This window comes from Bactrocera neohumeralis, chromosome 2, assembly GCF_024586455.1.
Source record: "Bactrocera neohumeralis isolate Rockhampton chromosome 2, APGP_CSIRO_Bneo_wtdbg2-racon-allhic-juicebox.fasta_v2, whole genome shotgun sequence".
NCBI classification, from domain to species: Eukaryota; Metazoa; Arthropoda; class Insecta; order Diptera; family Tephritidae; genus Bactrocera; species Bactrocera neohumeralis.
The window spans coordinates 11405461-11425605 of NC_065919.1; the positions used below are offsets into that span (position 1 = coordinate 11405461).

Consider the following 20145-nt stretch of genomic DNA (forward strand, 5'->3'; position numbering starts at 1 on the left):
TTAAATGTGAAAATAAACGCAAACAGCAGTTGTGACAAACAAAAAGTGAAGGCGTCTCCACAAACAAATATTTAGAAAATTTAAACACAAGCACACACACACACATACTAACGCAAGCAAAATGTACGCACTTTCCATTTTCCATTTACGCCTGCGGTTTACATGTCGAAAGCAATGCTGTAAATGCATGTGTATTTGTTGTAATTAAATTCAAATTCCAATTCGATTATGTTAACTTGTATTTATTTATTTATTAAAATGGAAATAACAACACACCACTTTGTTTACCTGTACATAAATACATATTTATTTATTTGGTGGTCATGTAAGGTCATGGCAACGTAAGTATATATATATATATGTATGTATGCGTGAAAGGATTATGGTAATTATTGTTGCTATTTGCAACTGGTAATCGCAAATAAAAATCGTAAATTCAATTTTCATTCCAAAATTTTTGTGAATCCGATTTTAATCCCAAAATAATCCGAATTAAAAATTAGAGATTTATTTTCTTAGTCTCAAAATCGGAACTAAGATTTAGAAATCTAATTCTTCAATCTCAAAATCCAAATCAAAAATTGGAAATTTATTTTTGGAATTGGAAATTAAATTCTATAATACAAAATTGAAATCAATATTTGAAATTTTTTTTTTTTTGATACCAAAATCGGAATTATTACTTGGAAATTGAATTATTTAATCTCAAATCAAAATCAAAATCCTAAAATGAGAACTAAGTTTTGGAAATTTAATAGTTTAATCTCAACATCCGAATCACAAATTGAAAACTTAATTTTTAACACAAAAATCGAAATAAATATTTGGAAACTTAATTCTTTAGTACTAAAAGCGAAATTAAGATTGAAAATTTAATTTTTAATTTCAAAATCTGAATTAAAAGTGAAGAATTTATTTTTTTAGTCTCAAAATCAAAATAAAAAATTTAAAATTAAATTGTTTAATCCCAAAATCGGAATCAAAAAGTTGGAAATTTATTTTTTTAATCTCGAAGTCAAAATAAAAAAATGGAATTTAAATTTTATATTCTCGGAATCGGAATCAAAAATTGGTAATTAAATTCTTTAATGCCAAAATCGGAATCAAAAAGTTGGAAATTTATTTTTTAATCTCAAAATCAAAATAAAAAAATGGAACTTAAATTTTATATTCTCGGAATCGGAATCAAAAATTTGGAAATTTATGTTTTTAATCTCAAAATCAAAATCGAAAATTGGAAATTTAATTTTATATTCTCGAAATCGGAATCAAAAATTTGGAAATTTACGTTTTTAATGTCAAAATCAAAATCAAAAATTGGAAATTAAATTCTCTTATCCCAAAATCGCAATCAAAAAGTTGGAAATTTATTTTTTTATTCCTAAACCTGAATTAAGATTTTGAAATTTAATGCTTTAATCCAAATATCGGAACTAAAAATGGAGAATTAAATTATATCTCAAAATCGGTACTCAAATTTTTGTGAACTAAATTCTCAATTTCACAATAATACGAATTAGAAATGAGTAATTTAATTTTAAATCTCAAAAGCGGTATTAAAAATTGATAAGATGTTTTTTGATTCAAAAATTGACGTAACAAATACTTTAAGATTTTTTTGTTTTAATCCATCAAATGTTTCTTGATTCTGCCATTCCCAGGCAGCAAAAATTATACCTTCTGTCATATTTTTCAGCTTCAAGTTTACGTGTGTGCTAGTCAAGTCATATATTCACATGCACACGAACAAAATTATTTGTTCACATGTGAAACTGATTATATCGCCATACAATTGCATATGCTTATGTTGTTTTTGTTGGCCTATTAGGCATAACTGGCCTATGTACTGACCTCAATCTAACGCCAATTGTTATAGTCAAATTCAAATATGCACAGCGGTAATTACAAAAATAACAAAAGCAAGCAGACAATTAGCAACGAATAGAGCAATTAACGCTCCCAATGCGACTGTCACCTTTGACCTGAAACGGGCTGATACACGCCGATAAATTTCAATATGCACGAGAGCAGCAGATCACACAACTCAGCGACACAACTAGAATAGTTTGACATTTTGACAAGTGTATGGTGTATCTGAAAGGAGAAAGGAGGGCACTATATAATGTGTGCCGTGTGTGTGTTTGTGTGTGAGCGCTTGTCTGCATATTAAATACAAAGGAACGGACGTGAATGTGCCCAAATGATAATTCTATTAAAGTGCAAGCGAGCATAACAACTACATACATAGATACATTTTGTTGTAATGGTATGTGCAGATATGTTTGTGTGTGTGCTGGCACTGCTGTTCCCCTCGCGCCATTACTTGTAATTGTGTATTGTTGCAAGCAATTACATGTCATTGTCGCTGTTGCTGCAGCTGTTGCTGTTGCTGTTGGCAATGTTGTTGTATTTTAATTGCAAATGATGCTGAACAACAATAACAACAGCGGCAACAACAAAACTTACATACAACAACACAATAAGCGCGCAAGTGTTTGCATGACAAATTACAACAATAAGAATGGGTCGGCGAGAAGCGGGTTGCTGCACACGGGAAAAAAGGTCAAGTGCAATTGCACGGACAGCTTACATTCAGGCACATTGCATACTTTGGGGCGTTTATACATATATTTTTGCATTCCATATGGAAATGTTTAAAGTGCACTTCTAGGTTTTTGGGATTCACAAAAAAAAATATGTGTTTATCGTCACCTCAAATGCTAAATAACGTAACATCACGTTTCATAAGTTTACAGGCGCAAGAAAAACGATGTAATAGAAGCCACTTATATTGAAACAAAATTTGAGTTTTGGTTATAAAATGGTTATATATATTGGTATTGTTTATGAAATGGTTATATATTGGTTATAAAATGGTTATATATTGGTTATGAATATGGTTATATATATGGTTATGAAATGGTTATATATTGGTTATATATTGGTTATGAAATGGTTATAAATGGTTATATATAGGTTATAAAATGGTTATATATTGGTTATGAAATGGTTATATATAGGTTATAATATGGTTATATATTGGTTATATCGACAGCGGAAGCTGATGTAGTAAATTGTAAGCACTAAAAAACTCAATTTCGATTTTTGTGATGATACGTTGTTTTGCATTTTAGGTGCCGATATATACTGTAAAAACTTAAAATTAATTTAAAGTACTGCATAAATTTTTGAAAGTAAAAAATTATTCTTTCGTGCTCTTTCTTTACACATTATTTATTGCTATTTTTAGCATGAGTTGCTGACATTTTTGTAATTAAACAATTTAATTTAATTTACATATTATGTAATTATTTTGTGAGATTGCTTCAAAGCATGACACTTGTGTTGCATACATTTTTCAAATGCCACAAACATGCAGCGCGTATTCAATATTATAATTACATATATGTCTGTATAATAGGTTGTCAAAAAAGTCGTGCGGTATTTTCGCTAGTTGGCGCTGAAAGCGCGTAGTTCTAGTTTTATTCGTCGCATCGGGTCATGCTATACCTTTTTGGAAAGCTCATTTCACGCGCTAACACGTGTTTTATAGTGTCTCAAACATGGAGCAAAATAAAGAGAAAATACGGCATATTTTACAGTACTACTACGATAAAGGTAGAAATGCATATCAAGTCGCTAATAAAATTTGTGCAGTTTATGGACGCAATATAGTTTCCATTTCCACCGCACAACGATGGTTTCAACGTTTTCGTTCTGGTGTAGAGGTGGTCGAAGATGCGCCACGCTCCGGAAGGCCTGTCGTCGAAAATTGCGATAAAATCGCTGAATTGGTCGAAAGAGACCGGCATAGTAGCAGCCGTAGCATCGGTCAAGAGCTGGGCATGAGTCATCAAAAATTCATTTCAATTTCAATAAAAAAAAAAAATCGATAAAAATACCGCAAGACTTTTTTGACAACCCATTATATTGTATGTATGTAGATATGTGTATGCTAGTATTTCTACAGCAAATTATTTATTTAAAGTATTTCTGTGAAATCAGTTAAAGACAGTTTATGGCATTGACAAGTATGAAGGTCTGCAATTAAATTATTTTACTTTCCACAAACGACTTTGGCTGTCAAATGCTTTAAATTTGGAATATTTATGCTCAAACAGCGCTATTGTTTATGAAAATGACAACTAATTTTGCATATTTCGCAAGATTGAAGATAGAAGTTTACATGAGTAGTTTGCTGCTTGCATTATACAAGTTTACTCGTCAACATATTTGCCAAATATTTGAACACAAATAAGTTGAGAACAGCAGAATTAAATAAATTTAAGGGAAAATAATTTCAAAATAATTTAATGGGACATAACAGGTGGGCTGAAAAGTCGTAAGCTAATATGAAAAAAAAGTTTTTCAGATACAATTTGATTTTATTACACAATACAGTTATCTTCGAGGTTAATGCAACGATTATAGTGGTCAAAACTTTTTTCATACCATTTTTATAAAACACTTGCCTTAAGGGGTTCAAAAAATTGACCTTTTTATAGTCATATTAAATTCTACTAGAATATTGTCCCAAATTTTCAAGTTGATCCGATGAATAGCTTCCAAGATACAGCCTTGAGAACTTGTGCGCTCGAGGATAGGCTACACTAAGTGCGTCGTCAATAAATGCGTTTTTCTCGAAACTGTTTTTTGAAGTCGGTTGCCAGATTTCTCGAGAACTACTCAACCGATCTTCATGAAATTTTACACAGATTTTTGAGATACAGTTCTTAAAGACTTGAACGAAAGATTTATTCTGATTACAACTATTTGAACAAAATAAATTACGGCAAATTTTCACCGAAATTTTCATATTTTTGAAAAAATATCGGCCCAAAATCAAATTTTCTGTCTTTATTCCTTCGTTCAAGTACTAACTTAAGGTTTTAACTATTTGATTATGCTTTTCACTTTAGATGATCCTGTAGAGTTATCCTGCCAACGAGGGCGCATCTTTTTTCTGAGGAGTTACCGGAAATGGTATCGCTATCGCCGAGTTAAACAATTTTTTCCCAAATATTTCAGAATTTCTTTACAATCGAACATCTCCGAACACTGCTCCGACTTATGAACTCTTCGTTTTGTTTTTTTGGTCAAAAGTGAGCTCCGCGGTACCCAATTTGCACAGAGCTTTCTCATAACCAAATATTCGTTAATGATATGATGTGCACGTTCAGTTCATATTTTGAGAATCTTAACTATTTCGAACAACTTCACTTTACGCTCATCCAAAGCTATTTTGTAGACTTTTCTGATGTTTTCTTCGGTAATAGCCTTTTTAGGCTTCCACTATCTTCATCGTTCTCGTTGCTCATTTCGTCTCATTCAAACATAACAAACCCCTTTTCAACGATTGATTTCCATAGTGCAGAGTCCATGTAATATTAAGCAATACAAAACTTGGCTTCAACAGTGTTTTCGCCCAAAAATCAATGCTTTATTAACACACGAAATAACTTTTGATTCATTTTTTGTAAACTAACACAAGTTGCTTCGCACAAAATGTGATTTCGTATAAGATATTAGTTCGACAGCTCTTAAATTCGTACACTATCTTTTAAAGGCAGCCTTTAAAGATAAGAGCAGCCTAAAATAGATGGATTTAATATTAGTAGAACCACCAACGTATCAGCCTATGTACTTTTCAGCTCTTTCAAATTATTCAAAATATCACCCTACACTTGCCATTCATACAAAATTCAGGTTAAACATAAAAATATCACCCTAAATAAGTGTCAAATAAAAAATGAGGTATTAGTGCAGACCATTAGAGAGGCAAACACGAAACCAGATTATAGCGTTGGACGCAAATGCATTAATCGCATCAGCGATAACAGCAACAATAACAACTTAAAATTACCAACTAACGCCAACACTGTAACCAAAGCCAAAGCCAACAGCAAGCAAACACAACCACACATACACACAGCAGAGCAGCCAACAAACCTGAATGAATGTAGTAGCATGCTTTTCGGGGCACGCTCAGCTGTTGCCAAGCGAATGCAGTGAAACTAGGCGAAATGAGCAGGCAATTGATGGGCGTAGTGGTGGGCCGTGTGCATCTTGTTGAAAGGGGAGACTTTGCATATTTTATCAGCACGATGAAAAATTGCCATATATGCAAGCAAAAGCAGCAACAACAAACACAGCAAGCTCAAAGTAATGATAAACAGCGTTATATATTGGCGGCGTTGATGTTGCCGGGCAGTAGGGTAGCTGCAATTTAAAGAGCGGGACAAAATTGGTTAGATGCGATAATGCAAATGAGTCGCAGATTATGCAGCTACAGTCATGGACTTTGCAACAGCTGGCTAACCGTGTGCCACATGCAACATATTGCAGTTGAGTGTACATTTATGTATGTATGAGCGCTTGTGGTGTGTTGATGTGCCGGCGCAAGCATCACTCATCGTAGTAGGATGTATTAGTTGCCAATGCTAACGGTTGCGTTGCTGCCCCTGGTGATGGGTTGTTGTTGACCATAAGCCTAGTGCGCATATAAATTTCCAACGAAGCAAACAACTCATTTGCATATGCCGCAGTGGTATCGCATGCGAGGCGTACGCATGCTGCATCCAATATGACGAAACGCTTGTTGACACACACTCGCACACAAACACACATATACATGCATTAATTTATATAGCCATGATGTGCCATGAAATGCTGTGGGAACTGAACAATCGATGCGAATAAACGAGTTTTTTTTTTTGTAATTTTCGTTGTTGCTGCACACCAACATATCAACAGTCATTTTAGCCTTTCAAAGCAGATTTCAATGCGGCAACCACACATTATGAGCTGATCATGAAATCGGAAAATATGCTTACCGCACACACAGACACCCAGTAGATATATGTACATATGTGTATATACAAATATTTAGACACAACTCATTGACGGTGTAATGGTGGAAACGTTCGCTAATGGGGCGCGAAAAATGTGCAACATTACAGCAGAACTGTGAGTGGCGGTAGAAATAGTAGCAATAAAATTTTGTAGTTTAACTGCATTATGTGTATTTGTGCTTTAGGTCAGGAGGAAAAAAATTGCCGAAATTTGCCTGAAACACGCCTGATAGCAATAGATGTTGATGAAGTTGCAGTGAGAAAGCTTTTAAAGTTTAAAACCTATAAAAAAGAAACTAACATAGAAGAAAAGCTGCCATACAAACTGATTGATTAAAATCAAGTCTTTGTATGAAAAACTACTGTATTTGATGAGATATCTTCACGATATTTGACGTGGATTATTATCCAAGGCATCTCTGCAATCTCCGCTGAAATGGTTCAGATCGGATAACTATAACATATAGCTGCCATACAAAATGAACGATGTGAGTGAAGAATTTGTATGAAATACTTTTGCATTTGCTGAGATATCTTCACGAAATTTTAAATTAATTATTGCCTAATGATATAGCGTAATCTCACAAGAAATTGTTCAGATCGAACTATTATAGCATATAGCTGTCATACAACTGGCCGCTCAAACTCAAGTTCATGCATAGAAAACTCTTTTATTTGTCAAAGTAACTTCATGAAATTTGACATAAGTTAACATCCAAGGCAATGTTATAAGCTTCGATAAATTGTTCAGATTGAGCCACTATAGCATATAGCTGTCATATCGACCGATAAAATTTAAGTTATTGCATGGCAAACTTTTCCATTTTATGAGATATCTTCACGAAATTTGGCAAAGAATACAATCAAGGGCGACGCTACAATATCCGCGCAGATCGGATCAGTATAACTTATAGCTGTCCTACAACTGACCGAACAAAATGAAGTTTTTGTTAGGAAACTTTTGTATTTGTGAAGTGTATTTTAGCATCGGTTGATGTTTTTCCTTTTTTTTCCTTTTTTTTTTTATTTTTATGTACGATACATTTTATCTAGTATTCCCGCTGCAAAGAAAAAACAAAACAATTTTGCAATGGGAAAAAGTCCAGTCGTGCCCCTCCTAATTGATGAGCACTTAGCTTAGCTTAGCAGCGCAACAGCTCGTTTCATTTGCTGCTTTGGTCGTCAACACTTCAATGTCGACGCTTGAAATTATCACCATCTGTGCAAGCCATTAATACTTCATTGTCCTCGCTTGACATCCAATGCAATCTCATCAAGCATCACATGGAATAGCTCTCTTCACGCACAACGAACTGGTGCAAACGGACGAGAGCGCCATATGGCGGTTGCATATTTTTTGTTGTTCTGCTTTTCACGTCTAATCGTAGTGCTCACTAAATTTATCGCACAGAATATGTAAATTATCTACGCGAATGCAGGAGGTCACAGAAATACTACTTCGACGATGTAGCCTACAAAGCAGGTTTAATATTCACCAGGCGATTGAGAAGTGAGTCGAATTTTTTATACATAAATACATGCATTGTTATAAAGTTCAGAAAATATTTTATCAAAAAGAAATTTGCGTTTAAAATATGCATAAATATGTATATGTGTGCATGCATGGCGATATGTGCATTCACTGAAAAATTGCTGATATTACGAGTACGTATTCAAAGGCTCAAACTTTCCAATCTCATGCCATATCAAGTGTCAAAAGTCTGAACATTGACAGATACCTCAGCGTCGCTCAAATTTGTTTATTTCAGTGGCACAACTGCGCGGCCTGTCATGCAACTCACTATCTGTTTAGAAACATACTGCTGTATAACACACTTCCAGCACTGCTAAACAGCGGACGGCAACACTCTTTAGCAGCACAACCCGATATATCGCCGCGAATGCCTTCGTATTAGAAATGAAGTATAATGAACAGTGTATTTGTCAGATGTTGCCACATAATCATGCAACCGCAGCCGATATGAAGCACATTTCAGAACGCTGTTGCACAAATGAAAGCGCTACATTATTGGCAATGTATTCTGAAAACAATAACAACTTCTGTATGTGGCTAGGAGTCGCTGAGTCCTTCGTCCACTAAGAGTTTTGGTTGCATCAGTTGAAATGACGGTTTCTATTTGGCACGCTCATATTGCTGCTGCTGTCAAAAGTAAACACACATTATGCATTAAGTGAGTGAGTTTGTCGCCACTATGGGAAATTGCAATGGCGGACTACAATTTTGTACCGATGGTTTTACATTTGATTTGTAGAATTTGATTTACATTGTTTTTAGCGATGAGCGTTAGATTATCATTAAGTTTTTTGTTTACTTAGCATTTGTAAAATATTGTATTTTATTTTAAAGCGCAAAGAGTTACACATACAAATAAAGTTTAGGCTACACCGAAGCTGGAATAACTTTCCACCAAAAAAAAGTTATTCATGCAAGAACTTATTCTTGAATGATCAGTTTTTTGTATGGTAGCTATAAGCTATATTGATTCGATCTGAACGATTTCTTGGGATATCGTAACGTTGTTTCGGAAAATAATTCAAGCCAAATTTCGTGAAGATATCTCGCCAAATAGAAAAGTTTTTCATACAAGAACGTGATTTTGGTCGTTCAGTTTGTATGGCAGCTACATGCTATAGTGGTCTGATCTAAATAATTTCTTCAGATATCGTAGCGTTGACTTAGAAAATAACCCATCCCAAATTTTAAAAAAATATCACGCCAAATAGAGAATTTTTGCATACAAGGATATGAACTTCATCGTTCATTTTGTATGGCAGCTATATGTTATACTGGTCTGATCTAATAATTTCTTCAGACATTGAGATGTTGACTTAGAAAATAACACATGCCAAATTTTGTGCAAATACCTCGTCATATAAAGAAGTTTTCGAAGTAAGGATAAGACTAATAAATTTGATCGTTCAGTTTATATGACAGCTATATGCTATAGTAACACGAATATCGACGCACTAAGGGGTATTTGATGTCTAAATAAAAAACCGGTCAAAAGTGGTTTTTATGCCAAATGGTATTTACGCCGCATGTTTTCTATTTACAATAACCGCTTCAACCTGCGCAATTTCTTCAGACATTGAACAGACTGCTTTTAACATCCGATCCACTCAGCTGCAATCGAAAATAACATGCCATTTTCCGAGGAAGCAAAATCCAAATTTTAGGTCAGACAAATACTGTCGTCATATAAAGAAGTTTTCAGGATAAAACCGATTAATTTTTTTTTAAATTATATTATTTTATTTTCAGTATTTTTTTTTCTATTTGATCGTATTTTTATTAATAAATATATTGATTCAATAGTTTTTTATTATATTTAAAGATAATATAAGTAACACGGTTTTTTGAATATCGACGGCTCCCAAAAAAAAAAAAAAAAACAAATTCTATATTGTATAAATATTTGAGCTAATCAAGCATACTAGTTTATACAGCCACAGCTAGTAGCTCATTATTGCAATATATGGTGCTCTAGGGCGTATACGTAACATTTTTGTGAGGAAAAAGTTGCTGAGCATTAGCTGGTGAAATCTTTAGAGAGATAAAAATTAAAATAATCCATATTAAACGGCTTGTAATTGACATAAGTATTAAATGGTTAATTGCCACTTTAAAAAGATTTTGATTTGCCTTGAGGCAGTTAGCTGTTGAGTTTATATTTTCATTAATATGTGTTACTATGAGTGAAGTTGGCTATGCGTGCATGACTCAATCAGTTTGTGTTTTTTATGTATGCCCGACACATATTGCAATTGTACTATTTTAAAAGCGTGAGCGTATTTTTTACCCAATGTAATTGTAAGCAATGCTTGACAACGTTGCCAGATTAGTTTGAAAACAAATTAAGAAATGATGTCAAAAAGTGGCACTCAATGCTAACAAAACGCTTTATATGCCAATATTATTACAAGTTTCATTTTCATTACTAGATTTTATTATGCCCATTCAAGCATACACATTTACAATAATAAATATGCTAAGCACGTTGTAAAACGAAGAGTATGCTTTCATGCAAATAAGCACAACTGCACCAGGCACTTTGCGCATAGTCAATAAGTAATTAAACAATTCGATATACACACACACATGTTTGTTTAAATTTTAATCATAGTAAATTCTAAATAAAATAGATTTTTGTGATGATTTTCACGCAAGCAGTCTGGTGAGTTAATGAAGAGAATATTATTTATAATATTCGCATGACGCTGACAGTTTTAATAGAGCTATGTATTTTACGTGCAACGTACAGGGAGTGGCCATTGTTGTACATAAATTTAAAGGAAATATTTACACATACATATGTACATATAAATTCCATCAAATCAGGATACAAACACAAAATATTAATAAAGTTTCAATTTATTTGCAATATTCCTTAATTTGCGGCAACAACCAATTAAATTGCATACAAATACGCGTATATGCATATTAGGCATAAACAAACGTTAATATAATTATTTCCATTTATTTTGGGTTTTGCTTCCATTAGTGGTTTCAAGCGAAGCACAAAAACTTAAGTGTTCAATTTACAGTTAGCTGACAAAACATTTATTAGATTTTAATTAAATCGTACAAACTGTGCGTCAAGGCTTAATTTCGTTTCATTATACACTAATAAGTGTTTTTGGTTTTAAATTAATTGAATTACAACAATACTAGAATAAATATGAAAATTTTCGGAAAATTTAATAACAAAAATTAAGATTTTATTGACTGCCAAGTGTTAGTTTTTCGAGTATATATTTGCTATTCAAGCATATAATTGAACTAATATCTCTTCAAAGCTTACTCCAGCTACTGCTCAGAAAATTTTTATCACAAAAATGTTACGTATACGCCCTATCGTACCAAATAGTGCAAAAATGAGCTGTTGGCAGTGACTATATATAACTAGTATTCTTGAGTAGCTCAAATATTTATACAATACACAAATTGTTTTTGTTTTTTTTCGAAACCGCCGATATCTGACTACCATAAGATATAGTTGCCATACAAACTGAACGATCAAACTCATATACCTACATTGACATTGTATTTATTTTGAAAATTCTTTAATTATTCTTCCAAATCAATTTCATCCCCTTCAAAGTAATCCCCTCCCGATGCAATGCAGCTATGCCAACGGATTTTCAAATATGACTGTTTCGAAACACTGGTTGTAGTCACTTTCCGGGATGGCCTTCAGTTCCGTCTACGCTGCGGCTTGAATCTCCTCTATTTGATTTGTTGAACGTGAGCTTCGTCCGTTGAGTCGAGATTTGGAGCTTGATGGTCGCCCTGGACGCTCTTCGTCTTCGACACGTTCACGGCCGGCTTGGAACTCACTATACCACTTGTAAACATTTTTTTTAGACACAACCATCATCACCAAAGGCTTTCTGCATCATCCTCAACGTATCCTCCGCAGAAAATTGATTCCGTAAACAAAATTTAATGCAAATTCTTTGCAGAACAAATTTCGACATCGCAAAAAACGAAAAAGTCACTTTTAGCAGCTCACAAAATGACACGTATCTCAAACACTAATAAATATTTTGACATGAAATTTAACATAAATGTGACTGACAGTACTACCAACCTGAAAAAAAATAATTCTCCAAAGAAATCCTCTAGATCGAACCATTATAGCATATAGCTGTCATACAAAATGAATAATGAAATTCATATGCTTATATGAAAAACTTTTTTATTTGGCGAGATATGTTCAAGGAATTTGGTATGGGTTTCTTTTCAAGTCGACAACCAGAGTCGATAGTTTATGAAAAAAAGAGTTTTGACAATTGTATTGCAATAAAAATAAAATAGTATAATAAAAAACAAAAGCAGTCTTACTTGATTCTGATTCAAAGCTAGCGTTAGCACATCATCACTTACCTGAAAAAATAGAAAATATAAAAGAAAATTAGTGCCTAATCTCAAAAATATATTTTCAAGTAATTTATTAATTAATCTTATAAATACATAATATTTTATTATTATTTTTTGTTTTATAAAATGAGAACGTACGATGTTGCTTAGGTAACACTTCATACAAGCACCTACTAGAATACAAATAACATATTTTTGGGTACGAAATGATTTACTATGTTCCTTATGCTAAATATTTTAAATTTCCGTTGTGATCAGCTGCTAAAAAAAATTTCTATAAATGTCAAAAAATTAAAAAAAAAATATGTTAAAATAAATATGCTAATTAACAAGATATAAGTGAGAACCAAAGTAAAGTCGCTTCAAAAGAGCAACAAATCCGCATAACATGAGACACCGGTGCATTCACAAAGAAGTGAAAACTCAAAAACCCACAGAAGAAAGCAATGCAACAACACGCCGTTACGAGCGCGGGCACTTGAGGAAGTGTGCCAGTGACTAACGGTAACGTAGCTGGCGAAAGTGACTTCATTGAATGTATGTAGGTGCTTTATGTAACATACTCTTTCACAACTCAAGTCCTTTTTTGTTCTTTAAGTTTCCACTTCTTACTTGCTTTGCGCCTTTTCAGTTACTAACTTTCATTATATTACTTATTTACTACGCTCTGATCAACCTATATGTATGTATGTACATATATGCATGTGGGACCGTGTGACCTTGTGGTGAAGTGCCAAAGTTACTACTTCCACCATTGACATGTGTCGGAAAATTATGAAAGGTTTAAAATGTGTCTGAGAGTGTAAAAGCTGCACGAAGGCGCCTGCAAGAGAGCATTCGTTGTTGAAAGAAAAATATATTTACGGAACTATATCAAAAAAGTAGCAAAAGTTGTGGCACACTAAGGAGCGCCAGAAGTGGCAGGAATTAGAAGTAGCAAACAAAAATAATAGAGAAAACAAAAACAAAAGAGAAAACAAAAATAAAATAGAAAACAAAAAACAGTGTGGTATACACCAAAGCACAGTGCGCTGTGTGCGGTTATGTGATTCCCAGCAGCTGCAACAAAATATAAGATGAGGGCCGAGCAGCAAACACTGTTTATTGCCATTCTAGTTGCTGACATTTTCATGGCTACATGCACACCACTTTCGTGATACACAAGACGAAGGTAGTGGCAACACATGCAACCACACATGAAGCACATATGAATATGGTGTCCCTTGGTGTGGACCCCCGCACGCAGCAGCCTTTCGTAATACACTTATTTCTTATTTCATTTTTAACCCTTTTGTTGCACAACACTCTCACTAACACTTAGCGAGTGAGTATCTCCACTAAGCGCATTTATATGCAGGGGCTTAAGTTACTATATTGTCCAACGGTCGGTCGGTCGGTCGGTGGGTAGCTCGACTACTCGGTCGGTTGGCTGCTGAGCCAGTGCTCTGGTGGTGCACCAAAGTTATTCGTGCGTTCTTAATATGGTAGTAATCAACAGCTTATGCTAGGCTGAGCAATAATAAGTGACACTTTATTTTATTTGCCACTTTCTGAAGGACGTTGATCGCTGGCGGATTTGTGGAGATTGGGCCACTTGTAACCAAGCAACAAACTTTTAGGCAGATTTTATTCGTTGCTCCGCCACCAATACCGCATGTCAGAGAGACAGTGTAAAAGGAGCATAAAATGAGCAAGGAAATACAAGTGAGGCACTGCAGATGAACGCAACAAGGGAGGAGTGCATTGATACTACTTGAAACCAATGAAGACAGGCAACAAGTCGCTTGCTTATAGAAGCAGCGCTTGACAGACAAGAAGAAGCAACATATAAAGTCGTGAGGCAAAATATACGCTTTTTGAGCAGCTAAAACTCTAACTTGACAAAGAAAAAAATACAAAATATAAATATGCTTCTGCAATGCCTGTAAAGTCGGTTTAATGTGTAACTGGCCGCAGAGGTATAAATATCAGCATCCACAAAACCAAGTACATATTGAACGCTGTTGCCACCTGATGCTAACCAATCAACCTAACCTTTCTGCTTGCTACCGCTTTTATGCATGTGCTCTCACTGAAAATCTCTAAAGACCAATATATTGGTAATCATTGTATGCTTATGTGACAGTTTAAGAAATGGGTTAGTGTCAGCAAAGCCACTTCGGAAATTGGCGCGACCGCCTAGTTGACAAAACACCTCGAACGGCGTGTGTACAGCATGTCCCAGCGGTCGATTTGGGGTTTGGGCTTTGGCGCAGAGAATTTTTTGTAAATAAGAAAACATTTTTTATTTGCATTTTATATTTATTTTCTACGTTGCAGGTTCATTTTCTTCAAATCGAAACTTTTTCGAACATTTGTAAGATTATATTGAAGCTTTTAAAGAAATTGCACACAAAAGTGTCGTCAAACGCTCGAATCGATGACACCACCAAACGGTGGTGCCGTGGTAGAAGAAAAGTATTTGTTGTAAAAGTGAGAAGTGTTTATGCCACCTGTTATACAAAATGCGGCCAACCCTTATGCGGCGCATTCACACCCACATCACAGTGAGACACACATGTGTGGGCGTATGCAAGAAAGTTGTTTATTGCGCAATATTTTCAGCTGTCAACTTGACAGTTGTGCTCATATTTTATCATCGAGCGAACTTGACAAGGGATTTTCATTCATTTGTGGCATGTCATTTGAAAAGTAAATATTGGTAATTTTCATAATGATTTTCCCTAAGTACAGTTAGCTGATTTCGTAGAGGATTATTACAAGAAAACGTGTAAACAAACACAAGTAAACGAAGTTATGGGGTGGTCACAAATGACATTTTCTTTGTTGAGGGCAAAACATAACGAGAACATGGCGGTTGGACACTTATGAGAGGAAGCACAGTGATTTCTATACAAATATTTAAGCGTACATACTTATTTACATATATGTATTTGAATAATTGTAAGAAAGTGGAGTATAGCAGCAGCTGCGTTTAAAGCAGTTCTCAATACGCCAAAAATGCATTTAAAACCGCAAGTACAACAAAAAAGGTAGCCAAATTGTCCTTACGGGCATTTCAAACAATTTTTAATGAAGATAATTTATACTTTTTGATTTTTAAGCGTTAACTATTGTTTTTTTAATATTTTACAATTTTCTAATTTTGAATTTTTATTTTATTTATTAATTTTTAATTTATTTTGTAACTACTATTTTTTTCACTTTTTAATTTTTTTGAAAGCCGACAACTAACAATTTTTCCTTTTTCAGCGTCTACTATTTTTTATTTATTTTTTTTAAATATTTTTTTTAATATTTTTTTATATATTTGTTTAATTATAACTTCTTTTTTACATTTTTAATTTTTGCATTTTATTTAAACTTTTTCAATCTCTTAATTCTTATCAATTTTTTTTTACTATAATTTTGTTAATTTTTTTTTATTTATTAATTAATGAATAATTAATTTATTTTGTTTATTTTTTTTCATTTTTTAATATTTTTTTTTAATTTAAAATATTAAAGAAAAACTAACTGACAAGACAAAAATTTTAAATAAATTTTTTTTTATTTTAAATAAATTTTTTTTATTTTATTTTAAATTTTTTAAAAATTTTAAATTTAAAAAAAAAATTAAAAAAAAAATTAAAAAAAATAAAAAAAATTAAATAAAAAATTTATTTTAAATTTTTGTCTTGTTAGTTAGTTTTTCTTTAATATTTTAAATTTTTTCTATCTTTCAACATTTTAATTAATTTATTTATTTATTTTTAATTTATTTGTTTTAGCTATATTTTTTAAATTAATTTTGTTTTAATTAGTTAATTTTTTTAATTGAATCTCTTATTTCTCTAAATGTTGTTAATTCTTTTTTTTTAATTTTTTAGTTTAATTGCCATTTTTATTTTTAGTCTGTTTAATTTTAAATTTTATTTTATTTTTAATTTTTCTATTTTTCAATATTTTAATTTCTTTCAATTTTTATTTGTTTTTTAACTATATTTTGTTTAATTTTGCTTTAATTTTTTTTAATTAGTTAATTTTTTGAAATGATTCTCTTTTTTTTTATTTTTTTTAATTAATAATTTTTTTTATAACTTTGTTTTATTTTTAATTATATTTTTTTATTAGTTAATGAAGGCAATCAACAACTTTTCGTTTTTCAATTACTATTTTTTGTAAATTTTTTTTTACTTTTTTAATTTATACCCCTTTACTTTTTTAATTTTGTTTCAGTTTTTTTTTAATTTTGTTTTATTTTTTTTTAATTTTTTCAATTTTGTTTTATGTAAAATTTGTTAATTTTTTTAATAGTTTTTATTTTTTTTTGATGTTTTTTTGTATCATTTTTTTTATTTTTAATTTATAATTTTATCATTTTTTTTATTTTTTTCAGTTCATTTATTTCTTCTTCAATTTAATTTTTTTTTAATTTTTTAATTATTATATTTTTTTAATTTTAGTTTCAAATAAAAAAATTTTTGGACAAAAAAATAAAAAAAAAATTTTAAATTTTACACCAACGTTTTTCGACAAAAATTAAGAAATTTCATAGCTTAACGCAACTAGAAATGACTGCCAACAGGTAGATAAATTGTCGCTTGCAACAGCATCGCAAAGCAAAAGAAATATTGTAATTATGTTTGCTAAAGGATGGACAAACACCGAATAGCAGCGCACAAACTGAGGACCGCTCAAGGCAAATATTCTGTATTGAATTAAGTGCAGCAGACCGTAAGAGACATGAACATACATACATGGCTACATTCGCTGTTTTGAGCCAAAGAAAACATGGCAATGAAGTGTCAAAACGATGGTAGAGGGTGGAGAAGGTTAGGAAAAGCAGACGTGACTTGAAACACTGTAGAACGAGAACGTCATAACAAGTACTGAATTATGAAAATGAAGTGCAAGAAAGCGTGTTGAAAAATTAAAAACAAGAAAATCGTTTAGTTAGAATAATACCCTTCACAAGTGCCCTTTTTATAGCCGTTATTGCTTTTTAAACTTTTGATACGAAAAAATATTCTTCTTTGCATTGATTTCGTTCGGAGATTATAGCGCTGGCTTCGACAATACTCTGTTCCAAATTTAGTGAAGTTATTTTGTCAAAATGAAAACGTTTCATTTACAAGAACTTTGCGACATGAAATGCCCTTTAGTGTTACAAAAATAATTATAGAGTTTAAGGAAATTTCTGTAGAAAAAACATCAAACTATTTTTTGCAATTACTTGCAATGTGGCAAGCATTGTTGCAACATGCAGTTACGTCTCAACTATCAAAGAGCTGCGGGCAGCGGCATGTGACTTGAGAGATATTGGTTTGGCTTAACTGTACAGTTAGTGGACCTATTGCGAATTCGGCACGCTGGTGGGCGCTGCGGTGTGCAGATGTATGTAGATATTTGCGAAGCTTTGGTGTTAATTATTTGCTAATCGGCGCAAATTACATGAAGTGTTAATTGAGTTGAAGTAGCGAATATAAAGGCGTTTGCGAGTTATGTGGGCGTGAAAGTGCTAGGTGTAGGCGGGCATGTGGGCGCACGTACAGACATGCATTTGCGGTTGCAAATAAGCAGACGTACAACTGTTGCACATTATGATGACTGCCGATTGTGGTGACGTCGGAAAATTTTAATGAGACATTGTAAACAGCTTACGGTTGGTAGCTTGTGTACATGCAGATGTGGCGTGATTGCATGCGGTTGCTGTGGCAAGGGCTGTGATGGCAACGCAATTTCAGCTAATTTGCGACAAATAAGGAGTATTTTGTGGCAGAGCGGTAGTGGCAAATTACAGTGTCACAAATGATTATAAGCAATGCTCTTAAAGGACCTTAGTTTTGTGTGATTTATACTGCACATATATGCATACACACATACATACATGCATACTAGCTATAAGATGCTCATTTACTATTTATTTAAGACTGAAAATTTCATGGCGCACAAAAATGTATTAAGCAAGCGCAGCAAGCCAACGCTGTGTACCTGTCGCGCTACGTAAGAAGAAGGTAAGAAGCAGGTGAGCAGCAGCAGGGCATAACGACCTAATGAAAAGTAAATATGTAAAATTACAGTATTTAATTTTATATATTATTATTTGAAATTAAATTTCCACAATTTTGCAAGCTTTTTCTACGCCGCCAGCCACCCTTTGCACCTCGCACGCCCACATCGTACCGTTCCCATCTCAACTCGGCGCCATGAACTGTCTTATTGGAAGTCCTTGCGCATTTTACGCAAAATATATATTAAATTTTTATTAAGCATACTGAAGTAGCGGAAAATATTTTGTAGGTGGCTGACGCTGGCTGCCACCGCAACAAGCTACAACAGCTGCAAAAGGCAACCAAGCAACAGCTTGTACACCGCCACAAGGCGAATATGCCACAGCAACCACACCTGCGCCTGCGGCCACTCCTTGTGCGCGCACCCCCGTCGCACTCGAACACACAGTGCTCATCTACAGCCACTTCTTGAGACTGCCGTGGCGACGGCGAAAGCAGGCAAATACCGCCAAAACCACATTTCAAATTAGTTTACAGTGCAGCAGAATGGCAATGGCAAGAAAAAAAACAACAAAAAATATATTAAAGCAACATCAAGAAAATAAATTATAAGATATAGCGAAGACAGAGTAATGAAATGGGTGGCAGGCGGCGTGCAGGCGCTGGCATGTAGACGCAAAACATTCTAAATATACGAAGAGGAAAGTGAAATTACTTAAAAATTCATAACGAGATTTGCCTGCGCATTACACATGTACAGCAGCAAAAGCTGAAACTGCGAAAGTATACTGAAGTATATGCAGGCGAACGTCTCATCAAACCTTGATGCATACATTTAGGCGCAGCAGCATGCCAGATAAAAACTACAAGACTTTATGTTTTATGCAAAAGTGCTGCTATACAAGCGTCGTGCAAATGCAAACTATTGCCGACAGGGAGAGAGAAGAAGCTAGTGCTGGCAGTGTACAAAACTAAATATGCATATTGGATTGCAGTAGAGTTTTTTTAGTATTGCAGTTTTGGTAAAATATTTGATTTGCAGATGATATGGAAGAGTTATGACGTAACCGTGGCTGTAACTTGTAGCTTAGATATATTGCTAAAGATAAGAGTTTAATTAAAGCTGCATAGTTTTTAAACAAATAATCACGGATTTGTTTTGAGATGAAATGCAGCGAGGATATCATTTGTAATGGAAATTCGTGGAAAATGAATTCATTTCAGTTGCTAAAATGTTGGACATTTGCAAATGTATCAAGACTAACTTGAAATCAACCTAAGAAAATGTTATTAATATACAATAAATTATATAAAAACAACAAAAAATGTTAAGTTCGTTTGCTAACCCTTCACAAATATAAAGGATGCCTACAAGAACTGGATTTTGATCAGTCAGTTT

At 33.3% G+C, this 20145-nt stretch overlaps 1 protein-coding gene across 4 annotated transcripts in view; it reads right to left on the reverse strand.

The window, feature by feature from the left end:
• LOC126751425 (maternal protein pumilio) overlaps window positions 1-20145 on the reverse strand; it is a 466406-nt gene that overhangs the window by 56825 nt on the left and 389436 nt on the right. The window contains exon 3 of one of the 4 annotated variants that reach the window (XM_050461683.1): window positions 12718-12759. The exons of the other annotated variants lie outside the window; for them this stretch is intronic. Within the exon in view, the coding sequence (XP_050317640.1) occupies window positions 12718-12759 (42 nt within the window). The remainder of the gene's footprint in view (window positions 1-12717; window positions 12760-20145) is intronic. 4 annotated transcript variants of the gene reach the window in all.